Here is a 23685-nt window from a genome sequence, read left to right on the forward strand (position 1 = left end):
ACGTTTTACATAGTTTCTCTGTCTGTAACATTTAACAGAGAGAAGGTTCCTCTATGAAGAACCATTCTCCAGAGTCTTTGACTTTCTGGGGAGGAGACTTGAGAACTTGAGGGTGGGTTTTAGAAATGTTACTGACATGGTGGCATTTTAACCGCTCTGGTATAGTGGAGAGACACAGCTTTCCAAGGGAAGGGAGGCTATGGGAGTAATGGGCCAGGTGTCCAAGGATGGAACTGGGTCTTGTGATACATGATTTAAGGTACTAGAAAAATGGCGGGCTCTGGGAAGGAGAGTCTGTTTTATGGAGGCTGGCAATAATGTGATTATCAAGGGACTAATGACCTCATTGAGAATATTTTAAACTGAAAAGAACACCTTTTTGTCATTGAGAGAATACTGCCTGGAAGAGAGACAGAGTAACTCCTAGCAAAGGAGAACAGGGAAAAGGGTCAAGAAGAAGATAGGACATTAGAGTCTAACAAATGCAACCTGAATTGTGGGCAAAGAGATTGCTGTGTGGTGTTGAGATCTCATAAGTATCATTAAGACTTGATGACATAGAACTCAATGTTAGAACACTACAGTGGGATGGTGTCTTAAAGTGGTAAGTCTGTGCTAACAAAATATCACATTCTGGGAGGCTTAAACAACAGAAACTCATTCCTCACAGTTCTGGGAAGAGGCTGGAAAGTATAAGACCAATTTGGTTCCTGGTGAGAGCTCTCTTCCTGGCCTCATACCACACATGAGCACGTAGAAAGTGTGCTTATGGCTTTTCCTCAGTGCGCATGGAGACAGAATATGAGCTTTTTGGTGTCTCTGCTTCTTCTTCTTTTTTTAATGTTTATTTAGTTTTGAGAGAAAGAGAGACAGAGTACAAGCGGGGGGGGGGGGACGACAGAGAGAGAGAGAGAGGGAGACACAGAATCTGAAGAGGCTCCAGGCTCTGTCAGCACAGAACCTGATGCAGGGCTTGAACTCACAAACCGTGAGATCATGACCTGAGCCAAAGTCGGATGCTCAACTGACTGAGCCATCCAGGCGCCCCTCTTTGGTGTCTCTTCTTAGAAGGACACTAATTCTATCAGATCAGAGTCCCACCCTGTGACCTCATTTAACCTTAATTATTTCCATAAATGCCCTCTCTACATATACAGTCACATTGGATGATAGGGCTTTGATACATGAATTTTGGTGGGGAAACATTCAGTCTATAACAGACGGTGAGCTCTGTCCAACAGATTCAAAGCATTGGAGGAGGGCTACAAAGCTAGAACTATTCATGAGCCTGGGTCCACGTATTTGGGAGCAAAAGTGTGCCAGAAAAATCAGGTTAAGAAGAGGAAGAGAAGTGACACTGTCAAAGTTGTTTACATTGACCAGTGGTTTTCAAATGCTTTTAAATTATGAAACTCTTTCTTGCATCAAATCTTACATAGAACTCAAGAATAACAAGAAACAATCCAACTTATTATAGTGGACAAAGGATTTGTATGAACACTTCACAAATGCCCAGTAAGGAAACAAAGAAATGCTTAGCGTCATTAGTCATCAGGGAAACATAAATTACAAACACAGTGAGATCCCTGGGACAACTAAATTTTGCAAGTGTGACAATACTGAATGTTGGCACCTGGAACTCTCTTACATTCATTATGAGAATATAAAATGATACAACCACTTTGGAAAGAGGTCTGGTGGTTTCTTAAAAAGTTAAACATGCATTTTCCCCTATGACCCAGAAATTCCACTCTTATGTATTTACATAAGAAGGAGAAAACATGTCCACAAGATTTGTCCAAAAAATGTTGATAGCAGCTTTCTTACAACGAAACACTGGAAAAGCATATGCCCTTTGACAGCCATGCGGGTACACAAACTCTGTTCTATCCATACAATGGACTTCTGCTCAGCTATAAAAAGGAACAGACTATTAGGAGGAATCTCAGAAACATTATCTGCGTGAAAGAAGCCAGACACAAAACAGTACCTACTTGATCATTTATATGAAGTTCTAGAACAGGTAAAACTTATCTATTGTGGAAAACAATGGAATAGTCTTTTCATGTGAGAATGATGGGGGGTGGGGGGACTGACCCAGAAGTTAGCATGAGGAAAGTTCTTGGGGTGATGATAGTGATCTATATCTTGAATCTGTATCTTGACAGGTGTTTGGATTATGTAGGTGTATGTGTTTGTCAATGTTCATCAAAAGGAACCTTAAAAAAACCTGTGTAATTCAACTATATATAAATTGTACTTAAAAATCACCATAAGCACATTGCGCTAATGGTGCAGAGCCTCCTTAGGATTCTTTCTCCCTCTCTCTCTGCCCCTCCCCTGCTCTCTCTCTCTCTCAAAATAAATAAACTTAAAATAAAAACACCATAATCAAATGTTGAACTATAGGTAATGACAGGCATGCTGAAACATTTAGGGGTAAGTATCCTTATATCAACAATTTACTTTGTTTAAAAAAAATTTTTTTTAATTTTAATGTTTATTTTAGAGAGAGACAGAGACAGAGTGCCAGCTGGGGAGGGGCAGAGAGAGAAGGAGTCACAGAACCGGAAGCAGGCTCCAGGCTCTGGGCTGTCAGCACAGGGCCTGATGCAGGACTCAAACTTATGTATTGCAACATCAAGACCTGAGTTGAAGTCGGCCACTTAACTGACTGAGCCACTCAGGTGCCCCTAAAAAACATTTTTTTAAAATGTTTATTTATTTGAGAGACAGAGACAGAGTGTAAGTGACGGAGGGGCAGTGGGAGGGGGACACTGAATCCAAAGCAGTCTCCAGGCTCTGAGCTGTCAGTACAGAGCTCGATGTGGGGTTTTAACTGGTCAACTTGAGATCATGACCTGAATCAAAGTTGAACGCTTAACCAACTGAGCCACCCAGGCACCCCTACAATTTACTTTGAATTATGTATAGAATCAGGGCACCTGGGTGGCTCAGTTAAGCTTCCGACTTCAGCTCAGGTCATGATCTCGTGATTTGGGGGTTTGAGCCCCATATTGGGCTCTGTGCTGACAGCTCAGAGCCTGAAGCCTGCTTCAGATTCTGTGTCTCCCTCTCCTTATGCCCCTCCCCTGTTTGTGGTCTGTCTCCCTTTCTCAAAAATAAATAAACATTAAAAAAAAATTTAAGTTTGAATATGTATAGAATCTATGAATTCTATATACAACTCCAGGAGTTCACTGTATCATTTTTTGCCTTATTTGTATGCTTGAAAATTTTCATAACAAAATGTTGGGGAAAAAATCTTATACGGAAACTCAATGTATAAAATATAAAACGCAGAGTGGCTCTGGGGTAGTAGGGGTGGGGTCCCAGAGCCCCTTCAGTTGGCTCCTACTTTGTTTGTTGAGGTTGTCCTTGAGGAGCCTCCTTGGAACTCTGGGAGTTGGAGGAACACAGCTTGAAATTTCTGCTATAGACAGCCTACCTGGGCAGGCTGGGGATGCAGATGATGAATTCCCAGGACCAACAACAAATGTAGCTCAGGAGCACGATGGAGTTGTACCATGGGGATTTTAGCTACTTAAAGATCTGCCACAACCCATCTACTAAAGCCAGGGTATCACTAACTTTTTGACTTGTCTTGTGAGCAATCTCTTTCCAAAAAATGTAAAAGTAGGAAGGAAAAGTGCTACAGAGAACTGAACTGTGACCACACAGGGAGGGGGTGCTGATAAGTGATGGTGAATTGAGGGGAAGGACAATGAAGGGAACACTGGATATACTCAGAAGCGTATCTTAGAAATGCTACCAAAATCATACCCTGACAGGATGTTAACAAATGAAGAATTAAAGAGGAAGGCATTTAAGGAAACCAAAGTTGCTGCCGAGGGAACTGGTGTGTTCAACGTCTTAAGCGCACAAATGATGGAGGAGTGGATAACCAAGGATGAACGCAGAAGTCTTGCACAGAAAACTTTAATGTAGTTTCAGGAATGCTAATGTCAAAAACTAAGATAACCGTAAAGGAATTCAAAGATACAGGGAGGACTAGAAAAAAAATAGGCAAAAGTTAGAACACATCTTAGATCACATGATTTCATACAAACGGAAAGGAGATTTACTTATCTCCTCTGTAAAAAGAATGCTCTTGAAACCAGAAAGGGCAAAAAAGAACTATGTGCTTGAGTGCAGGTTCTTTTAACATGACCACACAAGTAAAATCAGGAACAGCTGAGGAGTTTAGAAGCCAGGAGAGGTTGGCCTCAAACACAAAAAGGTTCCTGTATCCAAAAGGGAGAACAAGCAGACTCTGGCAAATATTGATTCATGAGTTGATGCAATCCCTGGAAAATTCTAGGGTGAATTATTACACAAAAGGTCAATAAGCACTTGGAAAAGGAAGTAATGATCACTAGACAGCAACAAGGGTTCAGTGTGAAATACGTGTCTTTTACCGATTGGTTTATTAAAAGGGGAGATTTGCTTGCTTGCTTTCAGCAAGGTATCTGCCAAATCATTAATGATGTGTTATCTGGAGTAGGATAGAAACATGAGCTCCACGATAGCACAGTCGGGTAAATGTAAATGTCTGATCCTGACTGAAGAACTAGAACTCAATGTGTACATTAATAAACAGAATAACTGAATAGGGCTCCTGACGGTGATGTTTGGCTGTCCTGGTCTTTTTTTATTTCCCGTGATTTAAAACTTACACTTGTGAAATGAGAAGATGACATGATGCTGGAAGGGAAAGTAAACATTTTGAAAAGGTACTTAAAATGTGTTGACAGGTTAGAACAAGGAGGTGAAGTAAGATAAATCTTATTTGGTACAAATATAAAGTTCTGTGCTCAAATTTAGAATATCGATTGTGTAAGGACAAGGTGAGGGATAAGCTGAACATTTCTTTGGAATGAAATCTAGGATTCAGTTGCATAGTGTGGCAGCCCAAAGAGTTGGTGCCATTTTAGTTTGATTTAACACAAATACAAAAACAAAACAAGAAGGTAAAATTTCCACTGACCCTTAACTCGTCAGATTACATCTGAGATGGTGAATTCCTTCTCAGAGGAGACAGTTTAGAATGGAATTGATAACATGGAGTGTGCCTAGAGGGAGGGGCAGCAGGAAACCAAGTCCTGTGGGAAATGGCTGAAGAACTGGACACGTTTAGGCCGGAGAAACTGAGATTTCAGGGAGTCGAGGACTATCTTGCTCCATATGAAGGCTGTTCAGCTGTATATAGAGCTAAACGTTTTAATAACTGAACTATTTAAAAATGAATTGGGCTGCTTTGTGAGGGAGTAAGACCTTCCTCTCTCCAAGGAAGTACCTATTGGAAGGCACTGGCCCAAGATGTTGTAAAGAAATTCTTCCTCTGCAGTTTGTGAGATGTTGGATTTGATGACCAGTGAAGGCCTTTCAAGGAGGAATTCTATATCATGAGAATCTGACACCTAGTAGTCAACAGTGTCATAAAGGTTTTTAGATAGCATAAATAACAATGGTGATGTAGATAACATTATTGATTGCTTATATTTAAAAATCCACTTGGAGGGGCACCTTAACTGCCTCAGTAGGTTAAGCTTCTGACTCTTGGTTTCATCTTAGGTCACGATCTCACGGTTCGTGAGTTCGAACCCTGTGTTGGGCTCCACGCTGACAGCGCAGAGCCTGCTTGGGATTCTCTCTCTCTCTCTCTCTCTCTCTCTCTCTCTCTCTCTCTCTGCCCTCCCCCACTCACACACTCTCTCTCAAAATAAATAAACTTAAAAAAAGTCTTTAAAAAATAAAAATAAATATCCATTTAGATACTACTCATAGATTTTAGGTTATTAATGAGACTGAGCAAGTAAATATAATAAACATGCAGTATTACCTTGACAGGATATGAAAAAAGCTTAACAAAACCGAAATCATCTCCAGTGGCTAAGAGGGAACAGTCTTTGGTAAGACTGGCAGCATTTACATCAGTCACATCGCTGTGTGCAGGCCAGATTCCCTCACACGTAGGCCCCAGCACGCAGGTCCACGTGTCCCACTCTATTTTCTCAATCTTAAAAAGAAGGAAAGAAATCAATATATTTTTGCACAACCTAGAGATCTTTTTCTTTATTGTAGTTGACATGCAACGTTACATTAATTTCAGGTGTACGTCATGGTGATTCGACAAGTCTACGTGTTCATTAAGGTACGCTCAACAAAAGTGTAGCTACCACCTGTCACCACGTGACTCTGTTACACTACCAATGACTATATTCCTTATGCCATACTATTTAAAAAAAAATAAACAGCAATAAAAAAATGCAGCTGAATAGTTCTTACTGATGACTTTGCCAGCACTAGGCAATTGTGTTGTGATCTGAGGTGCGTAAGTTCTAAGATGCAGTTTTTAAGTGGCATACGGATTATCTAAGTAAACACTACAGTCAGATAACCATTTTTCTATGTATAAAATCATTATTTTGGAATTGTGGAAATCTGACAATAAGAAAGTTTCCTAGGGGGCGCCTGGGTGGCTCAGTCAGTTAAGTACCTGACTCTTGATTTCGTCTCAGATCATGATTGCATGGTTGTGAGATCGAATGCCTTATCATCAGGCTCTGAGTTGACTGTGGAGCCTGTTTAAGATTCTCTCATTCTCTGGCCCTTAGAATAGAATAGAATAGAATAGAATAGAATAGAATAGAATAGAATAGAATAGAATAGAATAGAATAGAATAGAATAGAAAAGAAAATCTAAAAAAATAGTTTTTTAGTTCTTTAGGTTTTAGCATCATTTAAGCCATAAGCTAGATCAGGGTTTCTCAGTGTCAGCACTATTAATGTTTTAGGACAGTTGATTCTTTGTTGTCAAGGGCTGTGCTGTGCATGGTAGTATTTTAGCAGCATTCCTGTCCTTTACCCACTGGAAGTCAGCAGCCCTCCTCCCCAAGCTGTCCCGAGACATTGGCAAATATCCCTGGGGGAAGGGGCAATATTGCTCCCAAATGAGAACCACTGAGCTGCATTGATCAATGGGGCTGATTATTTAGCAAATTATTTTAAAAAGTCACAAGATGTAACTTTTTTTGAAGGAGTGCTTCTAGAAGGAATGAGTAATAAGATTCTGCAGCTAGCCTAACATCCTGTATGCTAGAGAGAGACTACCTTACAAACTTGAAGAGCTGTTCATATTGTATTACTGTGACTATATTCTATTCTTTCAAACTGTTTTCTCTGAGATTCGTGGACAAAAGATTTGAAATTCATATAGGTGAAATCCTGATATAATCTAGGCTTTCCTTTCTAAAATAAACAATAGTAACAACACTGTGTATTAGACTTTCCTGTGGGATTTGATCTGTTAACGTACCTACGCATTACAGAGAAATGGCAAGATAAAGATGCAGTTGGGTTTTAGTCACAACGTGGGGAGGTATTAAATGTATTTTAGTCACTCAAATTTCTCCTCATTTAACATTCTGTGCTCCTCCTGGAACCATGCCGAACTGGAACCAAAAAGCAGCACTGGCCCTGGTGATTTGGGGTGCCTCAGGCAGGACCACAGACTGAGTTGACTTGAGGTGCCTCCTCAGCAATCATCTCCATTTTCTGGGGTTCTTATCCACTAAACTGGCCTTTGCAGGAAGAGAAGGCAAACGCTCCTGCTGGTTCTGCAAGCAGGCTTTCTGGCCACTGACTCCCTTCCACGTTCCAGATTCTGTTTCTGAGACTTTCCTGTCCATCCCCAGTGCCAGCGCTCTAGGTGGCAGTTTCCCTGACCTCGTTATCTAGGCACAAAAGTGGGCAGTTGGGGTGGGGGTGAGCTGTTATTGCTCACCCTGAGATCACCCCAGCAGATCATCCTTGGCCAGATCTGGACACTGAGGTCCCCAAGCAAATACCCAATTTGTTGGAAGCTGCAGAAATTGCATTTAAAAGGGAGCATTAAAAAATGATCCCTCTAACCCACAAAACCCAAAAGGGGCAAACTTGTTAAAAATCCTGAACCTTAGATGGAAGAGGGGTCCTCAAAGGGTCTCTTCCATAGCACCTTGCCTTGGGCAGATGTGTCATTACCATCATCATTTTCCAGGGGAAGGAAGATCCAGAGAGGTGAGTCACTTAAATCACAGCTGGTTTAGGAGCCAGAGGGAAGTGGGCTCAAGAGAGCCGGCCTCCTAGTTTAGTGCCGCTTTGATTGTGCTGTGCTGTACCAGATGGATTTAAATGGGCATTTTAGTATTCGTCATACTTAACAACTTGCCGAGTAAGGTTTGTATTAGTTTCACCATGGCTGTTAAAAAAAAAAAAAAAAAAAAAAAAACCCTTTTTTGAAAAGGGTTTCTGTAGTGCCTGGGTGGCTCAGTTGTTTAAGTGTCTGACTCTTGATTTTGGTTCAGGTCATGATCTCGTGGTTCTTGAGTTCGAGCCCAGTGTTGGGCTCTGCACAGCAGTGAGGAGCCTGTTGTGGATTCATTTTCTGTCTCTCTCTCTCAAAATAAATAAATAAACTTAAAAAAGAAAAAAGAAAACAATACTCAATTCTGCCTCACTGGCTTTATTATAGCAAGAACATTTTTGTTCTCTGACAGTGTGGAGCCTGCTTGGGATTCTCTCTCTCTCTCTCTCTCTCTCTCTCTCTCTCTCTCTCTCTCTCCTCCCACTCCCCCAAGATAAATAAACTTTTTTTTTAAGAGGATTTCTTCATCCTTCATAGGTAGCTGAAGGGCGTGACACTATTGGTGGAAGAAATGCTGAGCTGCGTCTCCAGTGCCCTTAGGTGGCAATACCAGAGAATCCCAGGCGTGAAAACATCAGCTGGATGGCCTCCTCAAACAGCAGCACCAGAGATCAGCCCCTGGAATACCAACTGTGTACCTCAGAGTGACAGATGAGCTCTTCAGAGCCAGAGTCTGGTATGTGAAGAGGCCTTCTTATAACACAAATTTTCCTCTTGTGCAGATTCTTAAACACAGTAATTGCTCATTGGTCCCAAGTTGGTATCCTTCCCCCTCCACCATTTGGTTCGACTGAATTTTATTTTAGTGCACTTATTTTGGGGCACCAGAACATGAAGGGAAAACACAGATGAAGTGATGTAAAATGATGCTTAAATACACAGGAAAAATCCAAAAGGCCCCATGGTCTAGGCTGCCAAGTAGTCACACATGGACCCCTCAAGACTGGGACCATAGCTCCATGGTCCTCCTACTCTCCTGGAGGCTTAATCTCCCTGTCTGTAAAATGAGACTGACAACCATCACACAAGAATGTTCACAAGACAATAACACAGGCGTACGAAGTGTCCAGTGAATAAAGGACTTAATTTAAAATATCTCTTACTCAAGGCTACAGAAGTTTCTTTAAAAAAGTTAGAATGACGACTGATCAGAGATAAATACATTGGAATCTGGGAGTGAGATCGATTGATCAGCAAACAATTTCCATTAATATAATGCCATCATGTCTAACAACGTATATTTCTTAAGTACCGCACATAGACTTCTTTTAGAAACCATGAAAACATTATGAATGGGCACATATCCCAATGTTTCTGGGAGTACTTTGCAATGATGGGACGGTTTCTCTTAATGACAGACTGAAGTTAGAGGCAGATGCCTATCCCTCAGTGGTGTACCCTCTGACACCTTTCCCTCTAAGGAAGCAATTATTTCCTTTTCGTTCATCAAAGGTTATATAGCAAATAAATGACTCAGGTTGTCTCCTGGGGCTAAGAAGAGGTCCTTAATGCTCAACCAGGCAACCACCTTTCAGCCATCCATGTTCACTCTGTGGAACCTCCATACAGACCCTGGAAGAAGCACTTGGCCGCAAAAGCACCTTAGCCTTTAGAAAGGCATTAGTTCATGGATTCAAAAGTTGTATAGAGGCTTTGGTTTCAACAACTAAGAAATTATGTATGTGGCCAAAGACATGAGGAAAACAGGGAAAAGGGAAACAGTTTGATACAAATGGATGGTCAGGTTGTACATAGTTTTTGTTTTAAAAAGTAATTTTTCTTACCGCAGAAGATAGTGTTACAAATACTTACTGAGAAAGTAAGTTTCAAAAGTTTATGTTCACAGAAAGTTTTGCACCAAAGGACAGGGCATGTCCAATGGAAGAAGTAATATGTAGCATTCAAATTATAAGCTTAGTCATTGTCTTGCAGCAGAGGAAGATTAAGCACAAGGCTGACTGTCCAATGCTCCATCAGCAGACCAGTGAATTCGTAGGTTCTCAGAATGTAGGGAACCAGATTAAGCACTCAGATTTAAGAAACAATCAAGCTTAAAGGTACACTAAATATAACCCATACTAATGGATAATAATGGACAGGCTTTATTAAAAATGCACATATTAAATCTTCACGAAACACTTTTAAAAAGCTCTGTGTATGACTGTTACCTCCGAAGGTCTTATTATATGCCGTTTGCCTCTCGGAGCTTCAAAAAAGAGTTGTTCTTTGGCACCCGAATTAACTTGCAATAATTTTCCTAGTATGATAGAATGAAGCAAAAAGACAATTAACATCTGCATTTATCTTTCTATTGTAAAGATACAAGCACGGTTGCAACTATTTTGATTCATTTTAATCAGGCTCATAAACTGAGCAAATGAATGCTGGATTATCCAGAAGTGCACGTAAAGTCAATTAGATGGCAGGGCAGAAACCCCAAAGCTATGAATTTTTTAATGCGGGCCTCATAAAATCTGACCTTGCACATCCCTCATAGAATCAAGCCTGCTAGGTTTTACTCTGTTATGAAAGGAATATCTGTTTTTCAAAAGCTTGACTAAATCTAGGCTTTTTGCTCATTTTCCTGGTTGCACAAATGTGTAGTAAAAGGAAACTGCTTTGGCAAGAATTGTGGCATCACAAGTGAGAACCTTGTGGTAAGCACTCACATTTACCCAGGTCTAAATTCTAAATTTGTACTTTAAAGCCTAGAAACTAGAAGATAGTGACACATAAAACAACATACAAATGCTTGCCCTCTCCCCCTATCTTACTTGAAAAATTGTAAAGAAATCCAAGATTTTCCCAAAACAACACATTGAGCAAAAACAGTCTTTCGATCTGATGTAAAATTAAAATCTAGTAATCACTATGATTAATGTTGAAGAAGAATAGACACCCTGATTCTCCTCTTTACACCTCATTGATCCTTTATGGCTTGAAATTTAAATGACTCAAAAGACACACACTCTAGTATTTTTTTCAGCATTTTAAAATCATGGGACATTTCAAACACATATAGAAGTAAGAAGGATATACAAAACCTCTACCGCCCAGTTAATGTTCAGTTTCAACAGTTATTAGCCACATGGCCAGCCCTGTTTCATGAGCCTCCACTCAAGGCTTTCACCCCACATGATTTCGAAGCAGATGTCCCAATACTTCATTGGTAAAAAATTCAGTGTACATTTACATCATATATTTTTTCCCCTGCTCTCTTTCCCCCCATAACTCTGTACATCTAGGAGTCTTGAAATGTCTTTCTTGCAAAAGTAATATCAAAATAACTTGTCATGGTCTTTAACGTTTAAGTGGGTGCCACCTGGGTCTGAAATCTAGTTTGGCTAACCTTCAGAAGTTACAGGTCTATTTCTCAGTGAATAATTAAAAATAAGGCTAATTTTGTAACTGAAAACCTTAATTGTTTCTAATTTGCTGGGTTATAATATGGTGATGAGGGGCCTCGACTGTGAGGAGCAAGTGAATTTGAAAAAGTTTCTTTTGAAATGGGCACATTTCCCTGAATTTATGGCTGAATGTATACAAACAAACTAGGTAGTTAAATTAGCTTTGGCTATTTAGTATTGTAAGAAAATGAATAATATTTCTCCAATGAACTAAATAGACCTACAAAGTATTTTTTAGTATTTTAAAGAAAACTCCAAAATTATCATAATAGTTAAGTGAAATACTTTAAGACTGCAAAATTATTAGAGGATCTAAACACAAGACACAGGCACCAGAATGCTGTGTAGCACCATAGACACCTGTGGGGTACCAACCTGGCTCATGTCCCACCCCTGAGAACTTCCTTCCCACCTTGCCTGGACCCCTGTGGTTGTGTTTGTCCTCTGGTAGAAGACGCTGCCCCAGACGCTCCCAGAGCCTGATCCAGTCAGGCTGCAGATGGGAGTGGGCACTCAAATTCTCTTTCCTGGAAACTTAGGATCTGGGAAACTCAATCAGTGGGTGCCTAGCTGGGATAAGATGGACTTTGGAACTTAGGGTGACTTTGGGGGGCAACAGAACAGACCATGTGCAAATGAGTGAAGGAAAGTCCTGCAGAGACAGGGGCCGAAATCCGACACCAGACCCAGGAGAGCAGTAGACTCTGAAAGGAGCTGCCTCACAGCAGGAGAAGAGAGAGGAGGCAAGTGCCTGCTTGCTTTTCTGGTTCATTCCTAAAGCCAGTTCCTCAGGAGATGTTGCTTCTTGCTCTTAGATTCTATGAGCTATCCCTATATCTTCCAAATAACCTCATTCTTTACTATTATTTAGAAAATTTAAGCTGAGTGGGTTTGAGTTCCTTGCAACCAAGGATGTGAAGAAATTTTTAAAACTGCAGCTATTCTTATATTAGGAAAGAGGAATTATGGGTATGATTCCCACCCCCAACCCCAACCCCCTACCATATTCTTTACTGCAGTTACTACTTTTTTTTTTCAAGCACACAAAATATTTAGGTCACCACTCTTTTTTTCTGCTGCCTCTGCTCTGTCATAAAGGCACTGAAATATTCTGAGAACAGAAGCAAAGAGCAAAAAATCTGTATAATCCATGTATAATTGCCACTTAGTAGCAATAACTCTATTCTTTCAAAAGTGTCACATTTTTATTCACTAGAAATGTCTACTCACAAGGTAGAAGAGAATCAGAAGAGCCAGATGTCCTCATTACTAAGCAGGTATAGGAAACCACACACCCTGAAGGTGGATAGAGCTATATAATCCACGAAATGATTCACACCCATCATTCTAGTTGTTATATAATTTTTAAGTTAGAACAATTCCAAAATTCATACTAAATGTACCAAATATATCAGATCATTTGCAATGAAAATGGGAATGAGAGTTCTATTATGGCCCAAACTGTTGACTGGACTTATAGTCCTGATATTTCTAGAAATGAACTAATATCAACTAGGAAATATTCTTCCAAATTTTATCTCTCTCCACATTTCCCCCCTTCTCAGCAGCTTTCATTCAGGGGCAGCTGACATTCCTGCAAAAGGCTGATGGGCTTTTTGGTTCCTTAGGACCCATGGTTGCCATGGACACGAGAGGCTGTGCCACCCCCTACCCCTGATGAGCCAGCTGGCTCTAGCAAATGTGTTCACTATTTTTGACAAGATCAAAGGCATGAAATAGAACCCTGCTCCTAAATTCTGCTCTCTGCCCTTACCGGACCCTCAAGGCCCTGCTGTGAAAAACTAGGCTGGTCTTGAGGCAGTATGGCACATTCCTGAGGTCAGCCACTTTGGGAACTGGGATATCAGGAGCACAATACCAACATGACACATGCCTCATGGCGATCAAATTGGAGTTAAACCAGGGAAGGTCCATGGGCATACTTGCTCTGATTCTCCAGGTAATATAACTCCTCCCTGAAAATCAAAAGTATTCTATTTTCCTCTCCGTCCATAGAACACATTTGGTCTGACACTCTCACCTGACCAAAGGGGCCACATAGGACAGGAGATGAGGCAGGTTTTCAAAGACCTCAGCCTCCTTACTCCCAGTGCCTTTTCTATCACCCTGAGCTCTGGTTGGACCACAGAAGCTGGCTTAGGGCAAAATTGTGGAAATAGTGAGGTTTGCTCCTCTGCCTGCAAAGTGATGGCTCTACATTGGGGGCCTTTATATATAAAGACTATCGCCTCCATGATTGCAACTCACTGATCCTGGCCAAGATCTTGTTCTTTTCACCTAGGACTTACTCCTCTTTATAGCCCTAGCATCCAACACAGGACCTACACATTTGCAGGTTAAAAAAAAATCCCCAAATGCAAATAAAAACCAAAATAAGATACCGTTTCATACCTATAAGGATGGCTATTATAAAAAAGACTTCCTCCCAAACCAGAAAATGGCAGGTGTTGGTGAGGACGTAGAGAAACTGGAACACTTGTGCCCTGTTGGTAGGAATGTCAAGTGACACAACAGCTGTGCAAAATAGTATGGTGGCTTCTCAAGAAGTTAAAAATAGAATTACCATTTGATTCAGCAATTCCCCTTCTGGGTAGATGCCCCAAAAGAATTAAAAGCAGGGTCTAGTACACTCACGTTCATGGCAGCATTATGCACAATAGCTAAAAGGTGGAAACAACACACGTGTCTGTCTGTAGATAAACAAAATGTGGCATATACACACTTTGGAGTATTATTCAGCTTTAAAAAGGACGGAAAATAAACAAGAATTTTTTTTTTTTAATACTAAAAAAGGGGAGGGGGTGCCAGGGTGGCTCAGTCAGTTAAGAGTCTGACTCTTGGTTTCCGCTCAGGTCATGACCTTGCGTTTTTGTGAGTTCGAGCCCTGCGTTAGGCTCTGTGCTGGCAGCACAGGAACCTGCTTGGGGTTCTCTGTCTCCCTCTCACTCTGCCCCTTGCCTACTTGCACTGTCTCTGTCTCTCTCAGAATAAATGAATAAATTTTAAAAATTTTAAAAAGAAAGGAAATTCTGACACATGCTATAATATGGATTAATCTTGAGGACATCATGTTAGGTGAAATGAATCAGTTACAAAAAGACAAATACCATATGATTCCACTTGCATGAAATACCTCGAGGAGTCAAATTCATAGCGACATAAAGTAGAATGGTGGTTAGCAGGGTCCGGGAGAAGGGGAAAAGGGGAGCTCTTGTCTGATGGGTATAGAGGTTCGGTTTATAGAAATGGACAGTGGTGAAGGTTGCACAACAGTATGAATGCAGTTAATGCCACTGAACCGTACATTTAAAAATGGTTAGGATGGTAAACTTTATGTGTATTTTACCAAAATTAAAACAAATGTAAAAGAGTCTTCCCCATTGAAATTGATTCTTCCTATGTCCCATTTTCTCTTATAGATAATATGTAACATGTGAATAAGAACCAAGTATAGCCTCCAGTGACCACTGTCATGGTGGGATTTCACATATTGTGCTATGTATTTTGTGAGTGTTGGATTCCCAACAAAACACACCGTACTCTATTCTACAGATGCATAAGGCTGCCCCTGACTGTTCTAAATTCTCCTCCCAACATGACATAAATCGGGACATTAGCAAGAGAATTTACAGGGGAAATCACTGTCTTTTTTTTTTTTTTTTTTTTTAACAATGAAGCAGAGAACATCCAAGAAGTGTGGCTGAGAAGCAGCTGTCTCCCTCTATCTGTTTGGCCTCAATGGTTCCTAGAGGACTGTCAGGCCACCAGTGTCACCTCTGATCACAAATGCCAGCCTAAGCCCTCGGCGCTGTGTCTGGCAGGGAGGGCTCTGACATGAAAGTGAGAGAGACTTATCTGATCTCCCTTTGCCCTTGTTGGGACTTGCACCTCTCGCAGTAAAGAGCATGCTTTCTTCCATCTATTGCACGATATAAAGTGCCTGAAAGTTGTAAGGCTCAAATAAAGTCCAAATTCCAATGCATCAAGTACAGTTACACATGAATACCTGCTTGGCAGAAGGATCAGTCTATGGCCAGTACTTCAAAAAAAATACTTGAAATAAAATATTCTGGCAACTCTGAAATAATCTCTATTTGGTGGAAGATCTCAGCACCTCTTTCTCCTGGCTGATTTTAGTTGCTTTTCCACTCCAGGCTTATTCATCCTTCCAAAGATGGCAGAAAACACCCCCCTCCTGCCCCACCTCTAAATCTTTTAGAATTACTTAATTACCTCCAGGATAAAGTTCAGTGCTCAGCTTCCTAGTAGGAGGTAAAGGTTCCTTTGCATCCTGTCCTGGTCTTTCCCCCCACATTCATCTCTCTTCTCGCCCTTAGTCACTCAATATTATTATTTCTCAATTTCCCGTTTCTCCCACCTCCTCATCTTGACATGTCATGTTCCTTCTGAGCCTGGAATGCTTCACCATCTGGTGAACTTCTGATCATCTTTCAAGATCTACCTTAAAGGACACTGCTTCTGTGAGGCTCCATGGACTCCCCTGTTGTGAGCTCCTTCCTTAGAGACACCACTGGGCTTGGTGCTTTCTACCATGGTCAACTAAAACTCCTTTCAAAATTGGGACCCTGCCCATTCCTAAACTCCTACTCCAAACTCTAACAACAGCTAAGTCCCTGGGATGAGATTTAAAACTGACCCCCCCTGGGGCAATGATGCTCCATCTTGGGTGCTGAATGCTGACATGGCCCTCTCAGAGGCCCTGCATAACACCTCCCTGTGACTCTCCAGTTCTTGTCCCCATGCCTTAACATTTGGGCGTCTATATTTTTCAAGCACAAGTATGTCTCCCCCACTAAATTATAAACTCTTGTGGACTACTACAGGAACTGTGTCTCACTTCTGAATCATCCACATTTCCTGCCTTAAGACTTTGCACATGTAGAAACTAGATTTGTTAAATAAACAGGCAAATTCCCATGGCATCTGTGGGCATGACTTGCAGGAGGTAGGGGGTCGGTTGGGAGTTTTGGAGAGCAGGGTAACTTCAGGTGAGCTGCGTGCAGAGTTCTACCTCTGTCAGAACACGAAAATTGCTGGAGACTTCTTGGGCAGTTCTCGGGGAGGTGAAGCATTGATAGAAAAAGGAAAACAGTAAGGAGGAGATACAAGGCAAGGACAAGGAACGCCAAACCCAAAGGTGAAGTGGTGGCTTGCCAGGGTAACAGAAGGCATCGTGTATCTTCAATGGTCTTAAAACTCAATGGCTTGAATTAACAATAATAATAGTAGGAGTAGTGGTGGTGGTAATAAGACAGAAAAACTACGCAAAATGTTAACGCAGGTGCCCCTGCGTTGCAAAATTACAGTTGCTTATATTTGCTGTGGGTTCTCCACTCTGTCTTTCTCTAAAGCCCCACTGTTCTTCTCTCTGGAAACATGTATGAATGGATATTGACTTTTTTGAAACAAAAATTTTGTCGTGAAAGCCACAACATACATTACCTCTAGAGTCCCAGTCAATATGGGTAATATAACTAGAAGCACCTTTACAGATGCCCACCCGTTTGCTTGTCAGTACGTTGTAAATATCCACAAAGTTATCATGGGATGCCACGGCAAGGTATTTTCCTGTATCTGTAAAGAAAAACATGCAATTAACACCCAAACATTTTATTTTATTATTTTTTTTTTAAATTTTTTTTTTCAACGTTTATTTATTTTTGGGACAGAGAGAGACAGAGCATGAACGGGGGAGGAGCAGAGAGAGAGGGAGACACAGAATCAGAAACAGGCTCCAGGCTCTGAGCCATCAGCCCAGAGCCTGATGCGGGGCTCAAACTCACGGACCGCGAGATCGTGACCTGGCTGAAGTCGGATGCTTAACCGACTGCGCCACCCAGGCGCCCCAACACCCAAACATTTTAGACAAGAATTTACTTCCAGGAACTTATTTCAAATGGGGAAAAGGTCAAGGAAGTATTTAAAGAGTCCACTCTCATAAATTTTTGCCCCAAACACATTCTAGAAAGTTTCTGCTTTAATCTTTACCTTTTGAAAATTTAATATCAGAGATCATTTCTTTTCTGTGATGGAAGGAGACCATGTCTTCAACAGTGTCAGCATTTACGACCAGGAAACTCCCATCATTCAAGCCAACTGCTAAGGCTTTCCCATCAGGGGAGAAGGCACAGCATCTTCCACCTACAAAAGAATCCACAAAGAACAGTTATTAACCAGGATTCTACTATCAAACATATTCAATGAAGAGATGGAGAAACGTGCCTATGTGCATTATGCATAGACATGTTACTGTGCCTTTAACACTACTTGTGAGGAAAACTAAAACTTGGTCATTTAAAATATATCTTCCTGGGGTGTCTGGGTGGGTCGGTCCACTGAGCGTCCGACTTCAGCTCAGGTCATTATCTCGCTGTTCGTGGGTTCGAGCCCCGCGTCAGGCTCTGTGCTGACAGCTCAGAGCCAGGAGCCTGCTTCGGATTCTGTGTCTCCCTCTCTCTGCCCCTCCCCACTCAGGGTCTGTCTCTGTCTCTCAAAAATAAACATTAAAAACAATTTAAAAAACATATCTTCCCTTCAAACCCAAGGACAAAGATCAGAATGCTAAAAAACAAAACAAAACATTTTCACTTTGAGGTTTATCCATTCGTTTCTTACTACTTGAATACTGGGATTTTCAAAAGACACATGGAGTCAACGGATGAAAGGAGCGAAAGATTAAGAAAACCAGTATCTTTGTTCCCAAGAAAAGAGATGATACTTATAAATGGGAATTCTGGAATTCAATTTCTAGAAATCGTTTTTTGGTTATCATGACCTACACCCAAAACTTGCTTCAGAGACCTTGTGGATCTTGTAGTCACTCCAAGTCTGATCCACGGATCATAATGTGTGACTCTACAGGTGAAAGATTTTATCTTGCCTCTTCTGTACTGGATAACACTCTCTCAAGAGGTGTCTACAAAACTAAACAGTATGGGCTGACAGGGCTCCATGAGCAATGTTTTGTACTGCTCTCTGCAGGGTCACAAGGAGACATTTCTGAATGAGTATGGACTCTGTTGAGGGAGTGGTATTTAATAGGATATCTGTTTAAGAATAGCACCCCCCCCCCCCACCTTACTGTCAAGGCTTTGGTAAGCAGAGCTCCGGGCATGGAAAAGTCACACAGCATTGTGCTAAGGCATTCCAAAGTCAGCTTCCACACAATCCCCTCCATCACTGTTCATGGTATGCTGAAAGCCATGTTATACCAGTAACTTCAAATTGACTTATCTAAATTGTATCTTCATTCGTTCACTCAGTAATAAGTTATTTATGTACTGCTATGAGTCATGCATAATGCATGACTAGCATTAGTCATGGCATAGCACCTAGCATGGTGCTAGGGCCAAGAGGACAAAAGACAAACCTGTCCTTGAGGAGAGTCATCAAGATTAGGTTAGCCATATATTTTAGTGAACAAACCATGACACTTCTGAGAGTGAAAGGAAAAGCTATTAATAATTATACAGGGACAAGCTTTCTAAACTGGGTGGAAAGGTCAGCCCATCTAAGATACATTAGTAGATGTTCTTTTGAACTAAGAGTTAACCTAGTGAATAAAGCCCACTGTCTGACATTGAAGTCACTCACAAGGAGGTCTTGGTGTATCATTTTCCCAGTATAAATTAGTGCTCAAATGATTCAATCAGGTAGTGGTTTAAGAGCACAGGCTTTGGACTCAGACATGGGTCTGAATCCTGGCTCCACCACTTACTAAGGGTCCACAAGTCCACTGTAAAGAGAGGCTATAGTATGGCAGAGAAAAACAGCCTCAAGCAGTAGCCACAGGTGTGCTCTCTGAAGCCATGCTGCCTGGGTTTGAATTCAGTTCCGTCACCTACTAGCGGTGCAAGACCAAATGCAAATTGTTAGTAGTCACTGGCTCAACAATATTAGCCACCATTGTTACTATCGTCTTGACATCTTCTCTCGTTTTATCCCCCTAGAGTACATTCTCCACATCTCTCTCACTTGTAAAGCTATCAGGTACAAGTATTTTAGGGCCAGACCCCAATCTCATCCTTTCCTGAGAACTTTTACAAATCCTCTGAGCCTCAGCTCTCATGTTTCCTCCTTGATGAAGTTGTCCCTGGCAGCATGCCTTCCTCTGAGTCTCACCAGTCTCTCTACAGCACTCTCCACCCCACTCTGTGTCTTCTGCAGGCCTATGTAGATGGCATCGACAGGTTCCTTTGCCTTCTGGCTTTGATTGCCTTTGGCCAAGGGGGAGCATGGACAGGAGGCTCGTGGGAGGGAACGAGGAAAGAAGGGAGAACAGAGAGTCTGGGGTATGTACCCCCCCTAGCAGCCTTCCCGTGGGCCCACTGCATGCTGGCTGCGTCCCCAGGCTGACGGATGGTCCTAGTTCCTGCCAGCCCCATCATCTCATACAGCTCTAACTTTCAAGGTTCCGGCCCTGTTCTCTTTCTCCTCTTGCTCCTCCGGCCCAGGACTGGTAAAGGCACCAGGCTGTTACTGGTGTTGCACTATCCCTGGTCACTTCTCACCACTCTGCCCACTCCTCTAACAAATGGTCTCCTTTTGAGACTCTCCTCCGATTGCTGTATTTGAATGGACCGTCTGTTGCTGGGCTCTGTTCAACTCTTGTCCACCTCTGACACTAGAGATGGGACCACTCACTGTGGGATCCCCAGTACCTGACACATAGCAGCTACTCACTAACTTGTACTTCCCGGTATACCTCTCTGTTCTGGTGCACATAGGGGTTAAATACAGGTTTACTCATTTTTTGATATTAACTATTTTTTTTTAATAAAACTGACTTTTGTTTTTCAGTAACAAAATCAGTTGTTAGAGGCTGTTAGACATAAAGATAAACAGCATTCTGGAAATCTGATGTGTTTCAACAGATTCCCATAGCTCTCCATGAGAAGAAGAAGGACATATTGCCCCCAGGTGGCAAACGTCTGTGCAATGCAAGGGAAATGAAGGAAATAGTAGATGAGGCCAGCCTTCTGGAATTTACGTCTGTAGCGAAGAACATTGAATTCCCATTCCCTTGCAGATCTGGGGGCATGTGACAGGCACACTCGGGAAATATTACTTGAGCGAATGAACGAACACACCACATTCTGTTGTTTGTAAATACTTTTACAGATGTGTAAGGTGATTGCATGTACCTTTTTTGAGCTTGCGCACTGCCAGCATGCGGTGCTGGGAGGATAATTCCCATATCCGGAGAGTTTTATCGTCGCTCACGGTTGCACAGATGGGCAGGAGAGGGTGAGCTGCCAGCCCCCACACTTCTCCTTCCATGTGCCCCTGTGGGAGAGGAAACAGGGCAAGACAAACGTGGCTCACGCTTCCTGGCTAGCCCTTTGGTGGCACTGCGCTGCATACCCAGCCGAAGAGGATCTTAAACAGCTCACAGTTTGAGCTTCCTTGAGCCAAGATGAAGGCACTAATTTTTTTTTTTTTTCATCTGAACTTGAGTCTAAAGCTGGTCCTACATGATGCTGAAGCATTCACTGTAAAGCAAAACATGGACTCATTGCTCATAAGCTTTGTTCATATGATGCCAAACATCTTTCCTTTTAGAAACATCTGGATGAATAAGGAAATGCCATCATTTTATCCTCTTGCTTGATATTGAGTTAACCCAGTATATATAGATACACATATACTTGGAAAACAGCTTGATCATGACATAAAACACCTTTTTCGATAAACTCATTTTCTAAAAGATATAGGTACCACCTATCTCTATCAGAGTAATATTCTTGCTCATTTAATTCCATTTTAGTCCTGTGAATGCATAGTATTTGGCAAAACAAAAGTAAAGAGAGCTCAGTTTTCAAATCAAGCGTCCTGGGAATAACTCAAGTTCAGTGTTGGTTCAGAAATTATTCTACCCAGTGTATATCAGAAAACTGAAAGGTGCTTAATTGACATTGGACCAATTCCATATACCTATATCATATCACAAACACACCTAACTGGATTAGAAATATTGAGATAAAAACGATTTTAAAAATGAACAATTAGGAAGAAAATGACTCTGATTCCTACAATTTATTACTTGATAAAGCAGTGTAGAGAATAGATTAGTGCACAGAACAATAAAAGAGACCAGACTGTTCACTGAATTTCTGCTTTTAGTGGCTAATTATAAAAAGGCTTTGCTTAGTAAAGCAAAAAGGAAGACCATACAGGCAAGTGAAAGGTGTTTGTACTTGGAATGCTTCAGGGAACAGGTGGCTTTCCAGAGAGAAACTGGATGATTCTGGTTTAACAGGGAAATTGTTTGAGCAAAAGAGTAATTTGGCAGAAGATACAAAGTTCCAAATAGAGCTGACATTCAACTAGCTGACAAGGGCCAAAGAGTGAATATATTGCATCTGGAGCACCTCATTAGTTTTCTAGTTGTCTTCCCATCTGAAGCCTCCTACCACAAAGGTCATGGTCAGAGGACAGGTCAGGTGTCAACCCCAGTGTTCCCCCAGAATGGATATGCTTGGAGCCATTTCACAGACCAAGTTCCTTTTACATTTGGCTTGAGGACAGGACACACCTCTGAGATCCTTTTCAACAACTGTCTCATGTATTTACTTAGACATCATGTTTCCCTAACGTGACAGGACTAAGTTTCTGTGTAACATAGGAATGGACAGTGAGCAAGACAGGCTGGAAGTATCTCAAGTGGCAGAGGAATGAGCTTGGAATCTTACCTTCCTACTGATCACCCATAAAGCTGGTAGTAAATAGGTGCATAATTCAGAGTCGATTATATTCAAAGAATACACAATGGGAGTTTTCAGAACTCATCTCCTATCACTTCTCTCCCCCAACCCAGACTGCCTTCTCTTAAAAAAAATAAGGAATCTATTTCAAGTGACATTGAGTTGCCATGTTATTGAAACTGGCAAAGTGGTTCTGACATCTTCCCACAGCAGGGTAGTTGATGGTCTTAATCATGCTTCCTGTTCCTTAACTTTCCCTCAGTGTCCAACCTCTCTCAGAGCAGGCCTGTGAGCCCCAAGAGGATAGGAAGCCCTATTCCACTGTGTACAGCATGTAGCACAAGGCTGATCTCAGCAGGAGCCCAACAAACACTGATTGAATTGAACTACTTAGTTCTGCTTAGGAGGAAATGGCAAAGGAGTGATAGACAAGAAGAGGAAAGAGAGATGCTAACAGAAAAGGAAAAGAATGGTACAAGCGTAAGGAGACAAGATGGTGGTAACCAACATTTTTTCTGAAGGTTCCACCAGCATTACTGCCTGCCCATGGATCAGGAGGCCACGCCTTCTGCATGGCTCTCTGGCAGTCTCCATGCTGAGACATTTGGAGAACAGCCCGGTGTAGTGCAAAAGGAAAGGCTCTGGTATCTGACAAACCTTGGTTTGAAATCCAGCTCTATAGTTCTTAGCACATGGATGTGGACAATTTACTGGGCAGTGGGTCCCTCATCTTTTAAACAATTTCAACTGAGCAAATCTGTTGTGGAGAAATAAATTCTGTGCAACAGTATTGCCTGACACATAGTAGGCACTCAATAAGTGGTACTCGTGGCTGCTTTTATTATTAGAGCAACAGAAACAAATAGGGGAAAGAACAGAATTATAGAGAATGAAAGGCTAAAAGCTTTTATTTTCAAGTTTAAAAGATATTTAAATGAAATTAAGTTCAACTGTAATATTTTTTAAATTAGAAAACAGAATTTAAATCTTACAGTATTGTTTAAGTCATAATATAGTAAGGATGTGAACAAATATTTAGCAATATAGCATGTGTGCAAACAAATTAAAGTTCAAACACTCGGGCATTAGAAAGAAATAGTCACTTTTCAATAAAATTCAATAAGAAGTCATGGCCAGAAAGAAAAAGCGATTCATTGGGAAGGAAACAAAATCAAGATCAGCTGGAGAGCAGAGAAGTGACACCTCCTGGATGTACCTCCAGCACATTCTCAATCCTGTCTCCGAAGCACAGTCAGCGACAGAGCTTTGGAGGTTTGTTTTTAACACGGAATTCTTTTTTAAACACATTCTTATTCGGGACATACTGAGTGGGGCTTGGGTACAT

The 23685-nt window shown here is 41.4% G+C and overlaps 1 protein-coding gene across 6 annotated transcripts in view; it reads right to left on the reverse strand.

Moving 5' to 3' along the window:
- Nucleotides 1-23685, reverse strand: part of EML6 (EMAP like 6) — a 275164-nt gene that overhangs the window by 47804 nt on the left and 203675 nt on the right. For all 6 annotated transcript variants that reach the window (XM_040453716.1, XM_040453714.1, XM_040453712.1 and 3 more), the window contains exons 21-25: nucleotides 20781-20922; nucleotides 17626-17778; nucleotides 17080-17211; nucleotides 10357-10445; nucleotides 5843-6019 (exon numbers count right to left, since the gene is read on the reverse strand). In XM_040453716.1, the coding sequence (XP_040309650.1) occupies nucleotides 5843-6019; nucleotides 10357-10445; nucleotides 17080-17211; nucleotides 17626-17778; nucleotides 20781-20922 (693 nt within the window). The remainder of the gene's footprint in view (nucleotides 1-5842; nucleotides 6020-10356; nucleotides 10446-17079; nucleotides 17212-17625; nucleotides 17779-20780; nucleotides 20923-23685) is intronic.

Source organism: Herpailurus yagouaroundi, unplaced genomic scaffold (assembly GCF_014898765.1).
Source record: "Herpailurus yagouaroundi ecotype Mexico unplaced genomic scaffold, PumYag 210, whole genome shotgun sequence".
In the NCBI taxonomy this organism is placed as follows: domain Eukaryota; kingdom Metazoa; phylum Chordata; class Mammalia; order Carnivora; family Felidae; genus Herpailurus; species Herpailurus yagouaroundi.